General features: G+C 44.4%; 1 protein-coding gene across 6 annotated transcripts in view; it reads left to right on the top strand.

The window, feature by feature from the left end:
• The window catches only part of KSR1 (kinase suppressor of ras 1), a 257289-nt gene that overhangs the window by 199040 nt on the left and 35405 nt on the right, over positions 1 to 22844 (top strand). For 5 of the 6 annotated variants that reach the window (XM_030186219.1, XM_030186215.1, XM_030186221.1 and 2 more), the window contains 2 exons: positions 6623 to 6664; positions 16978 to 17032. In XM_030186219.1, coding sequence (XP_030042079.1) covers positions 6623 to 6664; positions 16978 to 17032 — 97 coding nt within the window. The remainder of the gene's footprint in view (positions 1 to 6622; positions 6665 to 16977; positions 17033 to 22844) is intronic. The other variant, XM_030186220.1, reaches the window with a different exon arrangement.

The following is a 22844-nucleotide window of genomic DNA, read 5'->3' as shown; positions in this document are numbered from 1 at the left end:
CAAAGTATTGTGGGCGCGAATAATGCTGATTTGAGGTAGGTGAATGTCGGAGCTATGCGTCTAGGCGGCCATTTGTCTCCGTGACGTCACTTCCTCTGCAAATCTAAATTTTTTTAATATCTCCGGGGGCGGGGGGGCCGTGGAAAGGCCCATCTAAGTTAGCTCTGGGCCCATCCCAAATACTGGGTCTGGCTACACCACTGTTTGTGAGATTTGAAGCTGTCCGTGTTCACGTTCAGGCAGTGAAAAAACTGACTGGTTGGCACCTGAGTCTCTCACGTTCTGCAGGAGTGTCTTGATTTTGGGCAGAAAGTGGCCCTCCAAGGCCGGAGTTTCCCCTTCAATGCAGGAGACTTGGCAGATCTGATTGGATGACATCAAAATCCCAGAAAGCAAGAAAGTAGTGTTTGTAACAGCTTCAGGGCTTTCAGCTGTAAATTTCCTTTATGCACAATCGTCTTGCCATCCTGCCTGTTAGTCACCCACCACTAGAAACCCTGTGCTACCTCTACACTACAATCTCACTCCCGGTTGGCCTGAAGTGTCTAATACCCTTTCACCAGCCCTGCCTGCTTGTGAGCTCCTTTCTTTACCTGTAATCCAGGGGTGGGCAACCTTTATATAAAGAAAGCCGCTGAATTTCAGTACTATTCCTGGCAGGCCGCATCCACAACAGTATGTAATGTCAGAGCCGGAAATGCACAGAGCTCCATAGACCGTCGGCGATAAATAAGTAACAATTTAACTAAAAACGCCGGAAATAAAACTGTGGCTATTCTGAAAATATTTATCAAATACAGTATTCAAAATTGCCAAAACTCCAGTTAATTACGTTTTTTGTGTATATTTCCTTTAGGCTCATGGGCCACATAAAATTCAATGGTGGGCCACAGTTTGCTCACCCCTGCTCTGTTTGCACGTTTCATCCCTGCTTGGAAGTTGCTGAAGCAACAGTGTTGCTTGTCATTCTCGGTATTCCCCTGTTTCATGTGACTTTCAGTGGCCTCCCTTTTATTTTTTTTGCCAAAAAGAGAGGCCAGTGTAGTAGATACCAGATATCTCTTTTAATGGGAGTATTTCCGAACAGGAACAGAACAGCGCAGAGGGAAGGTGACCTAGCAGAGAGGTGGATCAGCGCGGGGGGGGGGGGGGAGGTTTTAAAAATGAGTGTAGCCATGACCTCCTTCCCTCCGGTCATCCCCAGCAACTCAGAAATGGTCATGATTCCAGCCTTGTAAACAGCGTGGGTTGTTCCTGCTCCCAGTGTGCCCGGAAGCTGGAGTGTGCTGCAAAGTAATTGTGTAACACGGTTTCTGGATTAATTCAGCAGGAAGGGGCCTGTTTTTAACCTATACTAGGGTATATCCAGCACATAGATTCACATATTTTATAATCAATGGGCATAATCGAAGGGGACGCCCAAGTTTTGCTGAGGACGACCTCGCAAAACGTCCCGGTGGAGGGGCGGGGAAACCTGTATTATTGAAACAAGATGGATGTCCATCTTTTGTTTCGATAATACGGTCGGGGACGCCCAAATCTTGACATTTAAGCCATCCTAAGAGATGTTCGTCCGTAGACTTGGTCGTTTCTGATTTTCGGCGATAATGGAAACCAAGGATGCCCATCTCAGAAACGACCAAATGCAAGCCCTTTGGTCATGGGAGGAGCCAGCATTTGTAGTGCACTGGTCCCCCTGACATGCCAGGACACCAACTAGGCACCCTAGGGGCACTGCAGTGGGCTTCATAAATTGCTCCCAGGTACATAGCTCCCTTACCTTCTGTGCTGAGCCCCCCAACCCCCCCCCCCAAACCCACTACCCACCACTGTACACCACTACCATAGCCCTTACAGGTGAAGGGAGGCACCTACATGTGGGTACAGTGGGTTTCTGGTGGGTTTTGGAGGGCTCACATTTACCACCACAAATGTAACAGGTAGGGAGGGTGGGCCTGGGTCCGTCTGCCAGAAGTGCACTGCACCCACTAAAAAACTGCTCCAGGGACCTGCATACTGCTGTCAGGGAGCTGGGTATGACATCTGAAGCTGGCATAGAGGCTGGCAAAAAATATTTTAAAGATGTTTTTTGAGGGTGGGAGGGGGTTAGTGACCACTGGGGGAGTAAGGGGAGGTCATCCCCGATTCTCTCCAGTGGTCATCTGGTCAGTTCGGGCACCTTTTTGTGCCTTGGTCGTAAGAAAAACAAGATCAGGTAAAGTTGTTCAAGTGCTTGTCAGGGACGACCTTTTTTTTTTCCATTAGGGGTCGAGGACGCCCATGTGTTAGGCACGCCCAAGTCCTGCCTTCGCTATGCCTCCGACACGCCCCCGTGAACTTTGGTCGTCTCCGCGACGGAAAGCAGTTGAGGATGGCCAAAATCAGCTTTCGATTATGCTGGTTTGGGCGACCCTGTGAGAAGGACGCCCATCTTCGATTTGTGACTCTCTGTGCTTCTCCCACTCCGCATCCCCATTCATGCCTACAGTAAAAGTAGTTGGGTTCATAGCAACACGAGTAGTTTTGTGTCCGACCTAATTTTATTAAAGCCACTTTATTCCTGTATTTATGCTCATCTGTGGAAAAGGGTGACTAATGGACTCCCATATGCAGTGAAAACAATACATGACCACCTAAACTTCAGGAAATCATTAAAAACCCACCTCTTTATGGCAATGCCCCAAGGTGCGCATGTTTTGGCAGAGGGTAAGAGGGTTTTTGATTCGATTGGGGAACAGAGTTCAAGGAACGGAGCGGCAGTTTCTGTTGGATCAACCAAGAGCGTTTGCTCCATTAGGCGCCCCTGCTATAATGTTATGCAGGAAGCTGAGCTTGGTAGCGCGGAAATGCATTATGCAATACTGGGTCTCATCGGAAGGACCAGCTTACTGGCATTGGCGCAATCAGGTGCATCTTCTGGCCTCTTGGGAGGCTAGGGATTCAAAACAATCGCCTAAACGTAGAGTGCGCTTTCTACAGATTTGGACACCATACCTGCAAATACTCAGCCCAAGGGGACGTAGTCTGCTTGTCAATGCCTGATAAATAGCGGTATATTGGAGAGTTAGGGCACCATGTAGTAGCAAATTAGTCTAGAGTGGATCTGCTTGCAAGGGGGAGGAGGGACTGGGTGGGGGGCTGGAGGGGTTGAGTGTGATGTATATGGCTAAAGCCTGGCAGTGCTCTAGAGCTTTAATGTTTCATTTTCTGATATTTGTGATAAGCACTATCTTACCTAATGAAGTATTCAAGTGTATGATATTAGGAACATGAGTCATTTAAAATCTAATGTTAACATGGGTCAAGGAATCGTTAAGAGGGGAGGGGGGAGAAAAATGGGGATGAAAAGTGTTTGGCGAAGTTGAATATGTTGCAAGAATGCTGTTTTGTATATCAAGCAATGCTATATGCATATTCTACATTACTTTGTATTGTGATAATCGTTAATAAAACAGTTTAAACATAAAAACCCACCTCTTCAAAAAAGCTTATCCCACCGATCCAACATAAATCCTCACACCCAGCAACACAACATAATCAATGTTCGTACTGGACAATTTAATTTCCTATTTCCCCTCGACCCCAGGACGCCTGATTCACTTCTACCTCATCTGACCTCCGCACAATCTTGTATTTGTTATCAACCGAAATGGCAAACGCCTTTACGGTACTTTGTAAGCCACATTGAGCCTGCAAATAGGTGGGAAAATGTGGGGCATAAATGTAACAAATAAATAAAATCACCAGAAACAAAATGCGAGGTTTTAATGAATTCTGTTAGCATAATAATTTGTAATACAAAGGTCCAAACCCCATTCTTTTAAGTGAAAAAAATACAAAAATTATAGAAGTTTAAATATGTAAATTTTTCATACTGCTTATGGACCCAGGATATGAAAAAGAGGCCATTCTCAACATTTTTGATCTGAGACTTTAGTCACCTTTTCCCAGAGACGGCCACATATTACCAGACAGATGCTAAAATGGCTTTATAAAGTTACCTGCAAACCCCTCATTCTACATAGTGCACCAATTAGGCGTCTAAGGGGCCCTTTTACGAAGCGGTGGTAAGCCCAACGCAGGCTTACCGCTCACTAAAAGGGAAGTATCACCAGCATACCACAGCAGCCTGCCAGTAGTTCCCTCCCCTAGCATGCGCTATTTCCGGCGCTGCAAAAAAATTTCAATTTTTGTAGCACTGCTGTGTACCCGGCAGTAATCACTGTCCGGTTACCACCAGGTTATACTACAAACCTCTCTATCTAGTACCCCCCTCTCCCCACTCCTAATAAGGCAACTGCAGTCAGCATCAGAGGACCTGTGATCTTGTGACCCTCCAAGCCCAAATCAAGAGAACTAAAACACCCCATTAAACTCCCCCTCCCCCCAGCAAAAGCAGGGCTACACATACAGGCAAAGACCAAATTGAGCATGAATTTACATACTGTTAAGGATCAAACTTCGACCCCATGGGTGCAGGGTTTGCAAATAAGATTCCCATAACCAGTAAGAATTGCTTCCTTCGCTTAGGTGAGCCTTTCGCATCCCTAGCCTCCCATGTCACCATCAAATGTAACTGGTTCTTCCAATGCCAGAAGTTTGGAGGCTCAGGAGATGTCCAATATTGTAAAACGCATTTACACACCAGCAAACACATCTTACGGAAGAACAAAGTGTTGCCCTTATGCCGACCTTGGTACGCTCCCATTTTATCTAATAAAAACTGTTCTACTGTACTGGACAGCCCCCAAGACAGAGATAATGTGTCTTTTAATTTTTGATATAAATCTAAATAACACTCTGGAGCTTGTAGAATATCACTACGTTTACTAACCAATCAAAAGTACAAGATATCTACCGTTGACGATGTACTGGAGTTGTCTAACGGGGGAAAGCCTCAAATAAACGTTAGGACACTCCGTTGTTAATATAATAATCAACTTGAGGGAGGCCAACACTTTCATCACCGGCTAAAAAACCTCCTGCTTTTAATATTGCTAACTGTTCAACGAAGCTGTTAGATTGGATATAAAAAAAAGTCTTATCTTTTCAGTCACCCAGTAGTCTGCTGAGACTCTAACCACTGCCCACGGCCCTGGTCAGTCACCTTGATTAGAGTCTCAGCAGACTACTGGGTGACTGAAAAGATAAGACTTTTTTTTATATCCAATCTAACAGCTTCGTTGAAGAGTTAGCAATATTAAAAGCAGGAGGTATTTTAGCCGGTGATGAAAGTGTTGGCCTCCCTCAAGTTGATTATTATATTAACAACGGAGTGTCCCAACGTTTATTTGAGGCTTTTCCTCCTTAGACAACTCCAGTGCATCGTCAACGGTAGATATCTTGTACTTTTTGATTGGTCTTTTAATTTTTGCCCAGAAACCCTGTATCTTGGGGCAAATCCCAAATGAGTGATAGAAAGAATTGGCATCTTGCCCGCACATAGGGGCAGAGGGAGTTCTGTATCCCGCCCACATGACATAAATTGTAATTGGGCAAAGTAAACTCGATGTAACGCTCTAAAGTAGCATTCCCTCAGGCTCTGACCTGCATATAATATACGTAATCCACTTTGGTTTTACCCTCAGAAAGGCGGTGTAGAAAATCCATGACCCGTTAGCCTTTACATGGTATAAGTGTTGGTTCCCAAATGCAAATTTAGGCTCTATTCTGTATTGGAATATGGGCACATAGATGCCAAATTTTGAGTGTCCTTTACAGAATTTGCCTCCAAACTGTCCAGGGTAAGACTCGCATATCTTACAAGTGGCCACACTGCATGGCTGAGAACTGGGATACATCTTTGGCAGTGTGGGTAGGAAAAAGTGGTCTTTTTTCTGATGTGACTTTGATTAAAATATGTACTTAAAAAGTTAAGAGTTTTGGACCCAGGACAGGAGATCTAGGAGGAGAACTAAGACACAGGCAGGTTGATATTTGGAGGAATCTGTTCAGCGCGTAGCACTGCTTCAGGCCCCTCCAGAATGTCGTTAGCAGACCAGTGGCGTAGCCAAGGGTGAGCCCAGGTGTGCCCAGGCCTACCCAGTAGCAGCACACCTATGATGTGGCTGGCAGGGATTCCCAAGCCCCTCCAGCCGAAAATTCACAACAACTGTCCCTCCTGCATACCTTGTAAATCGCAGCTGTTCGCCTGCAGTGAGCAGCGACTGATACATCCTGCTCGCACCGGCCCCACAGCCTTCCTTCTGATATATTCCCGCCTATGCGGAAACAGGAAGTTGCATCAGAGGGAAGACTGTGGGGCCAACATGAGCAGTGTGTATTAGTTGCTGCTCACTGCCGGTGAAAATCTGCTATTTAAAAGGTACGCGGGAGGAGGGGATGTTTGAGAGACCATATGGCGTGCAGGTGAGAGAGGGAGAGACCAAATCACTTTTGGGACAAGACGAAGTTCTTCTGCTCACCCATCTTGTGCCCAGGCCCACCCAAAATTGGGTGTCTGGCTACGCCCCTGTAGCAGACAAACTGCTGCTTGATCCAGAGTAAGGCTGTTCTACTGATTAAATGTGGGGCTGTTGCTGATGCTTTCCCTCAGGCTCTAACCAGCCTGTTTCTTCCTGTTCTGCCTGCGTGATGCCTCTCATGTTTTTCTCATTTCAAGCTGCCTACTACATACAGCATAGACAACAGTTTATCTTCCCAGGTAAGTGTGTACTTTAATTCTTCTCAATCCTTTCTGTCTCCTTCCAATAGTTGCTTGGTTCCCTTTTAGCTCTGGGGGAAACTGTGTTGATTACTGTTGTGGCATGCAAGTACCAGAAGGAAAAATTCTCCACCAATCTGTCTAAAATAAAATCAGAAAAAGATGGCAGGGAAGGTGTTGCACGCAGTGATGTTATTATCTGGTGGATGTGATGCCATGCGCCAGGCAGATTTCTCCTGGGAGAGAAGGAATTTGGTCAGAAGTTTTAACATAACACTTTGTTTTTATAGCCTGAAATACCTCACAGTTCAATGCGGGTGTCACACAAAGAAGCTGGACTAAACCAGGAAATATAATAATTACTAGTAAGAAATGCCCGTTTTGGGAAAAAATGAAACGGGCACTAGCAGGGTAATCCCCCCCACCGTCCTCCCTCCGTCCCTCCCTCCCGAGTTCCAGACACCCCCTCCGTGCCTCCCTTCCGAGTTCCACACCTCTCCTCTCCCTCCCTCCCTCCGTCCCTGAGTGACGTGGTTGCGAGTTTGCAAAGTTCGGTGCGCTCTCCCAGCAGCTGTCAGAGAATGTGTGGAAGTCGTCCGTTGTGTCTTCGCCGGCCCGCTCTCTGTGTCATCGCGTGTTGACGCGAGGGCGTAGGTACAGTGACTGCAGCCTGCAGGCCAAACCGGATATCTCGGGCGCCTCAAGTTTCCGGCTTGAGGCTTCAATGGACCGTTGGAGGTGCCTTTTATATATATAGATAATAATTAACTAAAACTAATGCATTCATTTCTTTCCATAATTCTGAAGCAAATATGCCTTAAGCGAACGTCTTAAAATTTGCATAACTGAATGCCTGAACTATCAAAGAAGAAATTTCTTTGCCTAATTTGGCAGCCTAATAAGAAAGCAGAGAATCTATACATTTCTTTCTTACTTTGCCCTTCATTGATGGAACAAGTTTAATGATCGAGAAGCTTGGTTAGCTTGGCAGAGTTTAAAAAGGGGTTGGACGGTTTCCTAAAGGACAAGTCCATAGACCGCTACTAAATGGACTTGGGAAAAATCCACAATTTCGGGAATAACTTGTCTAAAATGTTTGTACGTTTGGGAAGCTTGCCAGGTGCCCTTGGACTGGATTGGCCGCTGTCGGGGACAGGATGCTGGGCTCGATGGACCTTTGGTCTTTTCCCAGTATGGCATTACTTATGAACTTTTGTACTTATGTAAGCTCGTACTCTAGCTGACAGAGTAAAACATCTTAGCAAGTAGAAAAGGGGCTAAACCATAACAAACCTTGTACCTTAAACACAATAAATTGCACCCTTGCAGCTACTGGCAACCAATGTGTGTGGGGGGAGGGAGGGAGGGGGGCCAGTGGTACATTAAGGAGCTGCAGCTGAGAACTTGAAAGCCTAGAATTAGAAGCACACAAGGTTATTTTCAGTCAGTTATACATTCACCAGCAGCCACTGCACATATAACAGTTTTCCTTGTATATGGATAGTGCTGAGCTGAAACTATGTCTGACCGCTCTGCCACGATCCATGCCGGGGGGGGGGGGGGGGGACTCTATAAAGGGCACCCAAAGTTAGGTGCCAGGAAGATCCATGCTAAACTAGTGTTCTGCATAGGATGCTTTATAGAGGGGTCCTTTTACGAAGCTGCAGCAAAAGGGGGCCTGTGCTTTTGACGTGCGTCGAGGCTCCCTTTCACTGCAGTGGGTAAAAGGCAGGGTTTTTTTTTAAATGAATGGACATGCGGCAAGTGAAGCACTTGCTGTGTGCCCATTTCAGGTGGGAGCACTTACCGCCACCCATTGAGGTGACGGTAAGGGCTCCCGCGCTACCCCAGCATTAACCAGGCAGCACGCAACACTGTCCAATTACCACCAGGTAGACACCAGAACTATAAAAATATAAAAATGGCACACGCTGGAGGTGGGAACTACTGCCTGGGCTGCCGTGATAGCCCGGCGGTACTTTCCTTTTAGTGAGCGGTAAGCCTGCGTTGAGCTTACCGCCACTTTTTAAAAGGGCCCCAGAATGCACTAACTTTGGGCAGCACAATTATGCGCCTTCTGAAACCTGGTGTAAACGCTGGAACACGGCTAATGGCAGTTTGACACGTAAATGACCCTATTGTATAACAATTGTGCCTGATTTCTGGGAATGTCCTTGACCCACCAATGTCCCTCCCATTGCAATGCCCCCCCTTTGGGTTCCGTGCATTGAAATTTAGGTGTGCAGTTTATAGAATAGGGTGCAGGGTAGATCTGCGCATAAACCCAAATGAGTGCTAATTAACAGCAATTACTGATTAACAGCTCATTAGCTATTTATTTTGCACTCAGATCTGGGATGATGACCTATGTAGAATCTGGGGGACAATGGAAGATCAGAAGGGAAAAACTGTCCCTAGAGAAGCAATATTCAGATAGTTTAGACAGGCCCAAACAAAACATTTATAGAGCGATTCTATAAGGAACGCCTAGATTTAGGTATCATTTACACTAATGTATAGAATAGGCACACCTATGGTGCGTAAATGACATCCCTAGTTGACATTTACACACATAGGTGCTAGCCGCTATTCTATGACCAGTGCTCTTAAGTCGCACACCCTCTAATTCTGTAAAAGTCACCAAAAATTGCGCATGCAAATGTGGACGCATGCCCAATTTGCACACGCAATTTAATTAAATAACAAGCTATCTTTCAACGGTTTTTATTGAATCAGCATGTTATACAGAAACAACAAATTCCATATGTGATAATTTACAGAACATGACATAACATACGCATATGAATAAATCGTGAACGTCTATTATCAAAGTGTTTTAATTTTTCTCCCAGCCCTCCCTCAACTCTTTGTTCCTATAAATCAAATGTTTGTGCTTTCATTTGTAAACTACAAAACTCCCCCCCCCTTTTTTTATATTGATGTTGCCAATTGTGTAGCAATTAGCACCAACAGTTGGCTTTTTAACAAGCAATGATTGACCTTTATGTGGTGTTGTAGAATAATGGAGATACGCACCTAAGGTAGGTTTATACGTTTGATCCACATTTCTGTTATCCACAGTTCTACACAACACGTATGAAAGAGTTTGGAAAAAAAATGAATTTATTTCTTTATTTATTACATTTGTACCCCGCGCTTTCCCACACATGGCAGGCTCAATGCGGCTTACATAGTAACAATATAAAGAATTACAAAGTCATAAGAAGAATATACAATTTGTAGTAAACGTAATATTAATGGGGTTAACGAATAAGTAAATTGAACATAGGAGGAATTGAGTGCAGAAGGAAATGAGCGTTGGGAGGTAGGCGTAGGACGATGAAGAGGAATGCATATGGGGTAGCAAAAAGGATAATGGGAAACATGGTCAATGTATAACAATTGTCAATAAGAATCATATGGGCAAGCTTCGGTTCGTTTTATTTATTTTATTTAAGTTCAATAAAAAGCGATCACCTTATTTTCCTTTTTTTTAAATTTATTACATAAAATGTGGAAATAACATCACTGGAAAACCCTGCTCCAATTGAGGCTTAAAACAATGAAGTGATTTTAACCAGGACTTAGCAGAAAATACTCCATGTTGAAGCGAAGGTGGTTCTATAGAAACTTCGCTTTCTGTCCTATTTGTGGGCTGACCTCAGAGAGAAAAGTAATGAATTACCAGAATGCCTCTAAGCCCCCAAAACAGTCCAGCCATAGCCACAGAAACATTTCAAACCACAGCAGGACCACCCCCCCCCCCTTCCCACTTTAAAAAACAACAACAAAATCCCTGGAAATAATGTAATTATTAAGCCCTGCTTTGACTGATGTTACCCAATTATTAACCGGTTAGGAACTGTTAAACTAAAACTTTGATTCCTCACCACCTCCCCCTCCTGGTCCCCGTAGAGGTCATTATTAGATAGAACCTGGAATTTGGTGAACTTCAGAATTTTTCAGCCTAAACCAGTGGTTCTCAGCTTCTCTTCAGTTGTGACCTACCTTGATACACAATATTCATGTATTTGACACACTGAACGTTAAAATTCACAGCCGAACAAAGAAATCTAAATATTTCATTGCCGACACTAAGGGCCCAGTTTACTAAGCCACGCTAAGGGTACACACTAATGATTAGCACGTGATAAACGCTAAGTCGCCCTTAGGAGCATAGGGGCGACTTGAGCGTTTAGCGCGTGCTAAAAACGCTAGCGCGCTTAGTAAACAGGGCCCTAAGTTTATTGTCAATTTACCTACCATTCAATCCCATTTTGGAAAAACTGGATGCAACACATCAGTCCCAGATTTCTCACTTGCCATACAAATTAAATATATGTTCACAATTCTGGTGTCACCTCAGCAACAGCAACACAAAATCTCTCCACTGCCAAACACTGTGAAGCAACACCAAAACCTGCAAATATGCTACTCAGAAACTATATCGCAAACAGATATGGGCAGAAGACTTGCAACATTTCCAGTTGGGGCTGGTAGCAATTATCATTGGGTGCAGTGGGGAAGTAGAAGGACCAGTTATGAGGATTTCAAGAACTTGACTTTCAGGCTCCCTGGTCTCTCTAGGCGTGCAGGCACAGAAAGTTTCTAAGGAGAGCACAGGTTTACTGTTTACAGTATGCCAAATTTTTGGTGACACACCTGCCAACTCTTGGGAACACACCGGTGTGTCCCGATACAGTGTTTGAGAACCACCGATCTAAACAACTCTGTGACCATTTGTTTAAATCAGAATTTTATTCTTCTCAAGAAGGTCATTAATTTTCTTTTCCTTTTTTGTCTTTCCAAGTCAGTTGGAAATGGCCTTTTACGCTTTACTCTTTTACTGGGCTTGTGATGCCTTGAGCCTACTACATAGGGATTTGTCCTTTTTTTTAAAAAACCCTTCCCATAGAAACCAGTTCTTGCAGGCAGGGTCACTGCCACTGCTGGCTCCCCAGATGTCAGACTCGTGAGTCCTTGTGCCAAGTAGAACACTGATTCTTCTTAGAGAAGAGGAGGACCCAGGTCCTGACTCGGCGGTCGGACAACCCTGAGGCTTCACCTGCAATGACTGCTGTTCCCCAGAGGTTGACCCCCAGGTGCAGGCGGCCGACAGGACTTATGAGAACAGGCACAGAGAGTAGTCAAGGTATACGCCAGGTCGAAAGGCAGGCAATTGGCACGGAGAGTAGTCATGGAATACGCTGGGTCTACAGGCAGACAGCGGGCACAGAGAGGAGTCTGGATACACACTGGGTCAATCAGCAGGCAGCAGGCACAAAGAGTTCAGCATCAAGGAACCAAGCGAATAGAAAGCAAATACAGAGCAAAAACAAACACCTACCGAGGTAGAAGCAGAGTGCAGGCGAAGAGGTCAGTTGATAAAGTGCTGGCATCTGACGTCAGCAGGATCTAGCAAGAGGAGAAGAACAGCGAATGGTTGAGAGAAGGAGCAGAAATCATCTAGTGGCCAATAGAAAAAGCAGAGGGAGGAGCCAAAGGAGAAGAGACATTTGATTGGCCAGTAGAGGAGAGAGGGGAGGAGCCATGATGCCGGGAGCAGTGAATCAGCACAAATCGGGGCTGAGCCAGCGCGCCTCGGCGCAGGGCTTCAAGGTAACCAGCCAGACAGCATAGCCCACATGCGCCAGTAGCACGTGCTGTGAGGTCACAACGGCCCAGACCTCCATGTTCATTGAGGATGCTGCCTGGATGGAGGTAGGGGACGTGACACCAGACTACAAAAATTGTGTGGGGGGGGGGGGGAGGTGGAGTCCAAAGTAGGGGGCACATTTTGCCCCACCTCCCTGCCCTCCACAGCAACTCCACATACCTTGGCTAGCGGGGGTCCCCAAGCCCCGCCAGCAGAAGACTTCCTCCAGTGTCTGCCCCTCCCCAGCCTCTAAGGGGGGGCCTGGTGCTGCAGTTTTCTCTCTCCTGCTTCTTTCAGGACGCGATCACACAGGTCCCATCAGGAGCAGGAGAGAGACAGACCCTGGCACTGGGCCCCCCCTTAGCTATGGGCTACACAGATGCGGCTCCCTCTGGAACACTATGGGGGTCTTTTATTAAAGTGTGTTAGGTTTGACAGTTAACATACTATAACACAGGAAATAAATGTGTAGCAGATTCAAAGCTAACATGGTACCTAGTGGGGGATGCCTAGCATATAACCTACAGTTACTGCATTAAAATACACTTTAGCATGTGGCATTCAGCTCACAGTTAGCATGGAAGTACTTAACACCTCTTATTTAGGGAGCAGTAAGTGGTCCTATGCTAATTGCACATTAGTCAGTTAGGAGGGAATTCTAAAGATGGTGCTCAAAATTCAGCACTGGAAAAAAATCAGCTCTAAGCTGGACTCTATAAAGGGTGCGAGCACTTTATGGAATCACGCTTAGCGCTGATTCCCACACCTAACTTTAGGCTCCAGACGTACGCCTGCTGAAACCTGGTGTAAATGCAGGTGCCCAAGTAGGTGAGCTGAGGCCATATCCTATAAGTATGCATGGAACACCCCTGACACACCCGTGGCCTTGTCCTCTTTTAAGTTATGTGTTAGTAGAGCCTTATAGCAGTGCTTTGCAGGTCCAGTCCTGGAGTACCCCTTGCCAGTCAGGTTTTCAGGATATCCACAATGAATATGCATGAAAGAGATTTGCATATAATGAAGTTTTTTGCACATGTCAACTACATAACATAAGACATAAGCATTGCCACACTGGGACAGACCAAAGGTCCATCTAGCCCAGCACCCTGTCTCCGACAGTGGCCAATCCAGGTCACAATCACCCGACAAGATCCATGGAGCAAAGCATTGTGGGGTCCTTTTACTATGCTGCGGTAAAAAGGGGCCTGCGCTAGCATCAGCTCGTGTCTTTGATGCACACTGAGGTCCCCTTTTACCTTAACAGGTAAAAGGCTGTCTTTTTTTTTTAATAGAAAAGAAATGGCCTTGTGGTAAGTGAACCACTTAGCGCATGGCCATTTTGGGTGGGAGCACTTACTGCCAGCCATTGAGTTGGCTGTAAGGGCTCCTGTGCTAACCCGGTGCCGATTACTGCCGAGTACACACCAGCGCTGGGGATGGGAATTACCGCCAGGCTGCTGCAGTAGCCTGGTGGTACTTCAATTTTGCGAGCAGTAAATCCATGTTGGGCTTACTGCCCCTTTGTAAAAGGACCCCTTAGTCAAATCTAAGCTATCTGAGGAGTTCAAAACATCAAACTCTCCTTCTGGCTTAGCTGATTTAATACTTCTCGGCAAATAATAGAGATGATTAATTACAAAAGATTCAAAAAAGAAGTTGCAACACGTCTCTCATGTACATTTTAAATAATTCCAAAGAAGACAACGAGGAAGAGGGAATCCAGCAATCTCAAATTTCACATCAGAGAGATGTTTTCAAGCATCTTCTTCTGAAGATGTTTGGACAAACTATCCTTAGTAAAAAAAAAAAAAAAAAAGTAGCCAGGTCTGATTGACGTGTTCGCCATGGACTCCACCTTCTCCATTTTACTCTCCAAAGTTGCCAATCTAGTATTAATTTCACCAAACTTAGCCACAGTATCTTCAGTGAAATTACAAAACAAGGAAAAATTATCCTGGAGATTTTTTATCCATTCTGGTGACCACCTCAAAATATCTTTCAAGCTAATGTCCTGCTTTGCCCCACATGAAGCCGATGTTTCTTTTAAAATCTTGTAAATATTTGTAAGTGGGACAGGGATAGGAAGTAACATATGAATAGACTCAGTACTCAAAGAAATAGAAGAAATTACCTCCTGCGGGCAAGAGCTGCCGGAGGATACGACACCTTCCTGAGTAGAAGTGTCTATCGTTTCTCGCTGAATAGCAGGTTGCAGGGGTGGGGTAGGACACCCCCCCAGGAGAGAGAATCATCCGAAAAGGGTCGAGTGCTCATGGATGTAGATACCACTATAACCGGTGCAGTTCGTAGATAAAGATCCATGGTTTCACTTCACCACAACCGGATCCAGGCTTTCTTCCCCCCCTCCCCCCCCCCCCCCCCCCCCCCCCCCCCCCCCCGTCCGCTTCCCCATAGGCCCTGCTCACAGGAACAACCCTTGGCCATGGGCTACACAGATGCAGCTCCCTCTGCAACGCTATGGGTCTTTTATTAAAGTATGTTAGGTTTGACAGTTAACACTGCACCTTTGGTCACGCACCCACGGGACAAGACGCTTTATAAGGATGGTAAGAGGGGGGCCTTGCTCTGATGTCAGCAGCAGGCCAGGCGTCAGCTCCAGTGCCTCTGGTAACCAACGGGTCCTCCAAGCATCTCTCCAGGTCAGAATTTCAAGAGAATAACTTGCCTTAAATAAATAATACTTGAGAAGCAAAGAGAGGAAATTTTATATGATAGTATAATTAAGGGTTAATGTCAGAATGGTTGTCAGGAAAATGATAAACTTTTGTAATATTAGATGATAAAAAGATGCTTATATGGAAGATTTGTGCAAAACTGGAGACCTTTCTGATACAGCTTGCCTTCAGTGACATTCTCATCTCTTCAGTCGGCTGATCCATTTCAAGCATGATTTTCTACGGGACATCTAATTGGTAACTGGGATGCTAAGTCTTGGTGTTCACAATTCTGGCAGTATTGCAAAAGCCACCTGAATGCAGATCATTATGTAAAATACATATACGTCTATGGTAAACATACATGTATTTCCCTAAATGTGCAGCAGGAGCAAGCTTTTGTAAAAATCCATGTTTTAAAAAATGAGTGTCATGGCTCTGCAGCTCGCATGTGTGTCAATAGCCTACACCTGTCAGTCTGACACTTACAAGTATAAGCATGATGGGGATAATTCTGTAAAGAAGGCACCAACATTTGTGCATCAATATGCACATAATTGATTAGAATACTGGCTTTTAAGCACATATATATATTTATTTATTTGCTGCATTTATATCCCACATTTTCCCACCCATTTGCAGGCTCAATGTGGCTTACAATATAACGACAATCACATTGATGGAATAAGAAAATCAGAATATAGATAACAGATAAGGTGCATAAGAATATCATGGCAATCATATTAACGGAGTAAGAATTTCAGAATTGTTGCGATTAAGGTGTATAAGAAAATTATGTATAATAAGAGGTGGATAAGTAGATAAAACATAACGTAATGATATCAGGACAAGGTATAATGTTGAGTAATGTGTGCACTTAAATACGCAAATCCAGTTAAGAACTATTCTATAAATACACGCATATCTTACATGGTGCATATTTGACAGGTAGGTGTATGCATGGGCGGAGTCCAGTTGGAGTATGGGTGGGGTGCACAGTTACACATGTAAATTATAGAACACTGTAATTAATTTGCATGTTTCAGCAATTTAAGCGCAAACATTCACACCATGGCTGGCATAAGCACTTGCTTCAATTATAGGCATTATTTACCTGTTACACTAATATAAAGCTGCCAACTGGATCCAGATTCGCAGGAAAGAGTTGATCCTGTTCTAGGTTTACCCTGTTGCATGCAGGGACTTGTAGTTCTGATATCCCCATTGCGTTCCCTAAGAAAAGCAAGACTACAAGTCCCAGCATGCCCTGGGGTAACCCCAAGACTGGATCAACCCTGTCTTGCAAATCTGAATATTCGCACTAATAGTCAAGAAATTAAAGTAGACACCTACTTTCCTTTATAGAATAGGTAGCCATGTGCAGTGTCAGAATTGGCCTCCATATTTTGGAAAACTAAGGGCCCTGTTCACTAAGCTGAGCTAAGGGCTCGCTAGCATTTTTAGCGCACGCTAATGATTAATGCACACTAAATGCTAAGTCGCCCATAGGAACATATGGGCGATTCTAGCGTTTAGCGCATGCTAATTTTAGCGCACGCTAAAAATGCTAGTGCACCTTAGTAAACAGGGCCCAAAATGTTTAACAGTTACCAGTTAAGAAGCCAAGCTCCTAAAGTCCAACTTCTATTAGGTTTTTGGCTAAGCATAATTGTTCCTTCAGTCAGTCCTCCAAAGTCCTGTTCGTGACTTGGAGGAAATGCAAAAGCAGATGGGGAAATTTTTTTTTTAAGTCTGTTTCTAAGCAAAATAGCAGCATTGTAAAATTAACATTCACATGTCTCTGCCATTTACACATGTAAATAATATGCAAAGCTACTAAAATGCTCTCCTTCATGAGATGTTAACATGGTTTTCCCCTTGAGTTGTTGAGTGAATATGCTGCCTTGTTTGCTTTGAAATTCTGACAACAATAGAAGAACATTTCTATTCCTTTTTTTTCTCTCTCTTTTGTCTTGGCATAGAAGTTCCTGTTACTCCACAAGTGATACAACCACCAGAACCTGTGGTAATCACAAAGTAAGGCTATTATCTTCTGTATTTCATTATTTGTACTTGAATTTTGGATGTACTTGTGTAACACTTTCCCATCTTCCCATCCAGTTTAAACTTAAGGGACAACATCAGTGTCTGCAAAGTGGGGAAAAAAACTAGTGGTAATGTCTGAGACATGGATAGGATGGGGGAGAGCCATACTGCAAGGCCTAAGGGAGTCTCTTACCCAGATTAACAACAAAAAAAAAGGCTCTACACACCAAGTGTTGTTACAAATCAGAAAAATAAATTTCACTGAAGAAAAAAATCAGATAAAGCAATACAAGGAAAAATCTACCACATAGAAGCAGCAGTCTATAGAATTCCGATGTCCAATGTTCATCAAAAATACATTTCAAGTTCCCAAGTGGAGTAAGCAAAGCAATTTCTCCAACCTCTGCTGTAGGATTACACAGACTCCCTGGGCTTTCTTTCAGGCTTTTCTCCCTATATCTAGCCGCCTGGAGAGGGTAGCTGCATTTGCAGGGCTCCTGGAGGGGAGAAGATTAATCTTCTTTCCATTGCACTGAAATCTTGGAAAGCTCCAACACTTGCTGCCTCCCCCGTGCTTGAACCACATCTTTCAATTCTGAATCTGACTCCTTGTGACTCCTGGTGTCATCTTAAGGGCCTCTTTTCTTTTGCCCCACCCTTGGAGTAGGCCTGAAATATCAATCCATCTTATAATACGTCTCTTCTCTAGAAGTTTCTTATTTTTACTCTATGGGTGCATTTCTGGTTAGTAGAAAACCAGAGGACTCTACATTTGCCTTTCCAAATACAGGCTCAAAGCGAATTACAGCCAGGTAGAGTAGGTATTTCACCAGCCTCCAGGGGTCTAATTTACTAAATTGTTTTTTTATTTTTTTATTTTTGCTAGCTAGAGCTAAGAAACTGCCTGCTTCAGTGGCGTAGCCAGATCTGAATTTTTGGGTGGGCCCAGAGCTAATATGGGTGGGCACTATATATATATATATAGGTGTGAGTAGTGTTTCGTGGGATACTACAAAATAATACCTTAGAATGAACTTGATGATATATTTCTCTACCCAATAGCTGCCCTGCATCAACATAAACCACATACATACTTAAAAGGAAAAAATGATAAATACAGTTACATTATCCCATATCTTAAACTTGACCAGATATACGTCTACTATAATGGCAAACATCTCAACACATGTGACAGGATCTTGCAATATAATTACAGCAATGGCATATATCCTTCAAACTTTGCTTTAAAGAAAATGTAAACGCCTGATTAAGCAAAACAGGTAAATACCTTACTTTTTTCAAAAATGTTAATCTTTGTCTATTCTTCAGCACATCAAAAAGACCGCAAGAAGCAAAGCCCCAGATTTCTCACTGATGAAAAGAAAAATCCTACTGTCAACATAAGATTTTTCCATCTGCTGTGGAATCTGTAGCATAAAGAACAGCTAGAGTGCTTCCTTTTACTGCTTTCCATACGGAAAATGTATTGAAATTCTGGTAGCACCTCAATAATAGCAACACAAAACCCTTCAATGCCAGGTACAATACTTTGTGAAGTAACACTAAATCCTAAAAAGAAGCTTCTTAGCGCCTGTATCGCAAACCTTAACACCAATTCTGAACACGAATACCAATAACTTTACCTTTAAAAAGACAGCAGTGAATATACACAACAGCAATGTGCATCCCATTGGAAAAACTAGACAAGTCAAACTCATAGATCCCCACACAAACCACATACCAGCAGAATCTCTCAGCTGCTCGTTCACTGGCAGAACACAGACCAACCATCATCAATTACAGAATAAAGGACCAAAAATTAGAAATTGTCCCATAGCGCGGCATCAGCCCTGCCCTACCCTTCCTCACCATCCATCCCCATAGCCTTCGCTTCCCTACCATCTGTCCTACTCTCTACCTATCCTCCCAGAGTCTGGCATCTCCTCTGCCCATCCCAGTCTTCCACCAACATTCACCTACATTAAATGTTTAAAAAATATATATTTTAACCTAGGCACTGCAGAGACCATCCCCATCCAAAAACCCACCAATATGAACAAATATACAACTTTTTTTCATTTTAAACTAGGTACTGATCCTACCCCCACCAATAAACCCAACATTAAAATTTATTGTTGATGGGTTTCTGAGTGAGGGTTGGCTTTTCACTGCCTAGAGAAAAAAAGAAAAAGGTATATTTGATCATTAAATAAATATACCTTTTCCCCTAGGCATTGAAGAGTCCACCCCCACCCAGAAGCCCAGAACCAACATTATACTGTAGATACTTTAAAAAAAAAAAAACCCCAAAAAACGTTTTACCTGGGCAGATGCAGACTCAAAGAGCACTGCAGTGTGCTCCATGTGCTGGCTCTGTGCCTATCAGGGACCGTGGAGGAGTTCCAATGCCTGAGGGGTTCAACCAAAGAAGGCAGAACGAACAGTGAGCAAGTCAAAGCAAGGACCCAATAACTTCTCTGTGGCACAGTGAGGGAGCCATTTCTGTGCAGCGCTGGCACCTGTGCACGTTGCAGCAGGGGCAGTAGGGGGCAAGGCAGAAACCATGAAAATAGGCCCGTCGAAGAGCAGCAGCAGTTCCCAACCCGGACCCGCAGGTTACTATATTTAGGCAGCCGGCTCACTTTAAAGCTGTTTTTGCTGCCGGCTGCCCTAATAGGCCCGTCGACGAGGCGAGCAGCACTGTGACAGCAGTGGTGTGTCGCAGCACTAGAGCGGCCGTTCCCAACCCGGACCCGTCCCGCACTTTAAAGAAATCAAGTAACCCATAAAAATAGGCCCGTCGAAGAGCAGCAGCAGTGGTGCATCGCGGCCATTCCCAACCCGGTCCCGCAGGTTACTGCATTTAGGCAGCCGGCTCACTCTAAAGTTTTTGCTGCCGGCTGCCCTAAATGCACGAAGAACTGAAATGTGCAGTGCGTGCACTTCCAGTCCATCAATTGGAGAAAGACAACCAAATGGGTGGGCCTGAGCTGAGATTGGGTGGGCCTGGGCCCACCCAGGCCCACCCATAGCTACGCCCCTGGCCTGCTTCCTTTTTCCTGTTAACTAGAGAGAGGACAAAGGGTTAAAGGTTGGCCTCCACCAATAAACAAAACACTTTTTTTGGTTATTGACGGTGTTCTTCTGTTTGTGTCCTTCTCTGTCCTCTGCTTTTGTTGCTGTACATAAAAGTGCTTGTAGGTAGGGCAAGGAGGAGTTAATGTCATAATTTAATGTATTGGTTAATTGTTTTGCAGAGATTTTTCATTGTTACTTTGCTAATTGAACTTTAATAAACCTTTTGTACACTGGGAAAAAATTAAATCCAGAAGAAACATTTTATTAATCAAATTTGCATACCATCATTTTGTATGTTGGACACATGTGACTGCCATGGATTAGTAAAAACCCATTTTCAGTATATGTTGCACTAGCGAGGTCTCCAATTTCAGCATCCATTGGCATGTGGTTTTTAGTTGGATCCCATTTACTTGTTGAAACTCTTGATTAGGTGCACACCAAGGTAGGGCTCTGAAATCTTCACAAGGTGCTTCATTGACCATCCAGGCCATTCTGAGGCTAAAGTGGCTTCAGCTGTCAGGCGAGCTTTTAAGATCTGTGCACGAATATTACAGAATAAGTTTCCATTACAGTTACGGTTAGAAGATAACTGTCCAGTTCAGGAAGCTAGAAAAGTCATGACTGTTTTCTGGCAGCTTTTAGCATATCACGAAGTACCCATATATGTGGAATCAGAGTGTAGCTTGTTCTTTTTCACTATATTATCTTTATCTCTTAAAATGTTAAATGATTTTTCTAACGTGTACACTACTCAGTGTCCTCTGGTGTGTGGCAGTATATCATAGTGAAATGAACAAATGTGTAATAGGAAGCTTAGGTGAATCTTCAGTCTTGCGTCCAAACTCAGGGGGGTTTTAGCGCATGCGAAACGCTAGAGATGCCCATAGGAATATATGGGAGTGTCTGCCTATTTTTAGTGTGTGCTAAAAACACTAGCGTGTCTTTTGTAAAAGGCCCACTCAATTTTCTTTCAGGCTCAGCCCCTCCCCCTTAGATTTTAACATTTAAACTCAACAGCCGCGATTACCACAAATCAACCCTCCCAGAAAGATCTTGGTAAATATTAAACTTTGTTTTATATTCATATGGAGAAATTTTCCAACAGGATCCCATTGTAAAATGTCCAAAGAGGTGCCATTTTATAAAGGCAATATGGGTGCCTATCACGCTTATTTTCGAAAGAGAAGGGCGCCCATCTTTCGACACAAAGCGGGAGATGGTTGCCCTTCTCGCAAGGCCGCCCAAATCGGCATAATCGAAAGCTGATTTTTTGACACCCTCGACAGCTTTCTGTCGAGGGGACGACTAAAGTTCACAGGGGCGTGTCGGCAGGGTAGCGAGGGCGGGGCTGGGGCGTGATTAGGAGATGGGCGTCCACGGCCAATAATGGAACAAAGAAGGGCGTCCCTGACGAACACTTGGCCGACTTTACTTGGTCCATTTTTTTATGACTAAGCCATGAAAAGATGCCTGAACTGAGCAGATGACCACCGGAGGGAATTGGGGATTACCTCCCCTTACTCCCCCAGTGGTCACTAACCCCATCCCACCATAAAAACAGGTTAAAAATACTTTTATGCCAGCCTCAAATGCCATACTCGGGTCCATCGCAGCAGTATACAGGTCCCTGGAGCAGTTGTAGTTGGTGCAGTGTACTTCAGGCAGGCGGACCTGGGGGGGAGGGGTTGGGGGGCTCAGCACCCAAGGTAAGGGAGCTATGCACCTGGGAGCAATTTCTGAAGTCCACTGCAGTGCCCCCTAGGGTGTCCAGTTGGTGTCCTGGCATGTGAGGGGGACCAGCGCACTACAAATGCTGGCTTCTCCCATGACCAAAGGGCTTGGATTTGGCCGTTTTTGGGATGGACGTCCTCGGTTTCCATTATCAGCGAAAACCAAGGTCGGCCATCTCTAAGGGCACCCATCTCTAAGGTCGACCCAAATGTTGAGATTTGGGCGTCCCTGACCGTATTATCGAAACGAAAGGTGGACGCCCATCTTGTTTCGATAATACAGTCGTGGACGCCCCTTTATGGAGCCGTCAGAGATGTGCGCCCCAGTTCGATTATGCCCCTCCACATGCCTTTATAAAATAGGCTCCCAAAACCATCCCCAACAGAGTGCATATGTGCATGTATAAATCTACAGCTGCTTTAAATATGGTTCAAATGTGTGCATTCTACGTGTCTACCTGCTATTTTACAGAATCCACCTGTATATTGCAATTCTACCTCTTCTCTGCCCAAACTACATCTCGGGAAACGCCTAAGTGTAAAAGTAGGCACACACTTTCCACATGCCTGCTTTATAAGAGCATCAACGTATGTGTAAAATAGACTTTACACATGGAAAGAGCTTTATAAAATAATCCCCTCCCTCCCCCTGATGAGGGCAATTTTCAAAAGCCCTTTTTCTCTAAGGGAGAAAGTTATCAACATGGACTACCATTAATACATGTTATGTAACTGTTAACCCAGGTTATTAGTAACTAGGTCTCATTGCATAAAATTCCACCTGTGCTGAAATAGCATGAGAGTTAGTGGTAAAATAACCTATCTTAACAGTAGCTCACGTTAATAACTTCCCCCCTTGGTGTGAAGAGTTTCAGTCTCTGGTAACTAAAGCTGATATGATGTCATCCTGCTTCATTCCGCCAATGCCTAAGAGCCAACCTCATCAGTGATGTCATAATGGCTTGATTGCTTTATACTTGACTCCTTTTATT

Source organism: Microcaecilia unicolor, chromosome 13, assembly GCF_901765095.1.
Source record: "Microcaecilia unicolor chromosome 13, aMicUni1.1, whole genome shotgun sequence".
NCBI lineage: Eukaryota > Metazoa > Chordata > Amphibia > Gymnophiona > Siphonopidae > Microcaecilia > Microcaecilia unicolor.
This window is presented reverse-complemented; position numbering and strand designations above follow the sequence as displayed.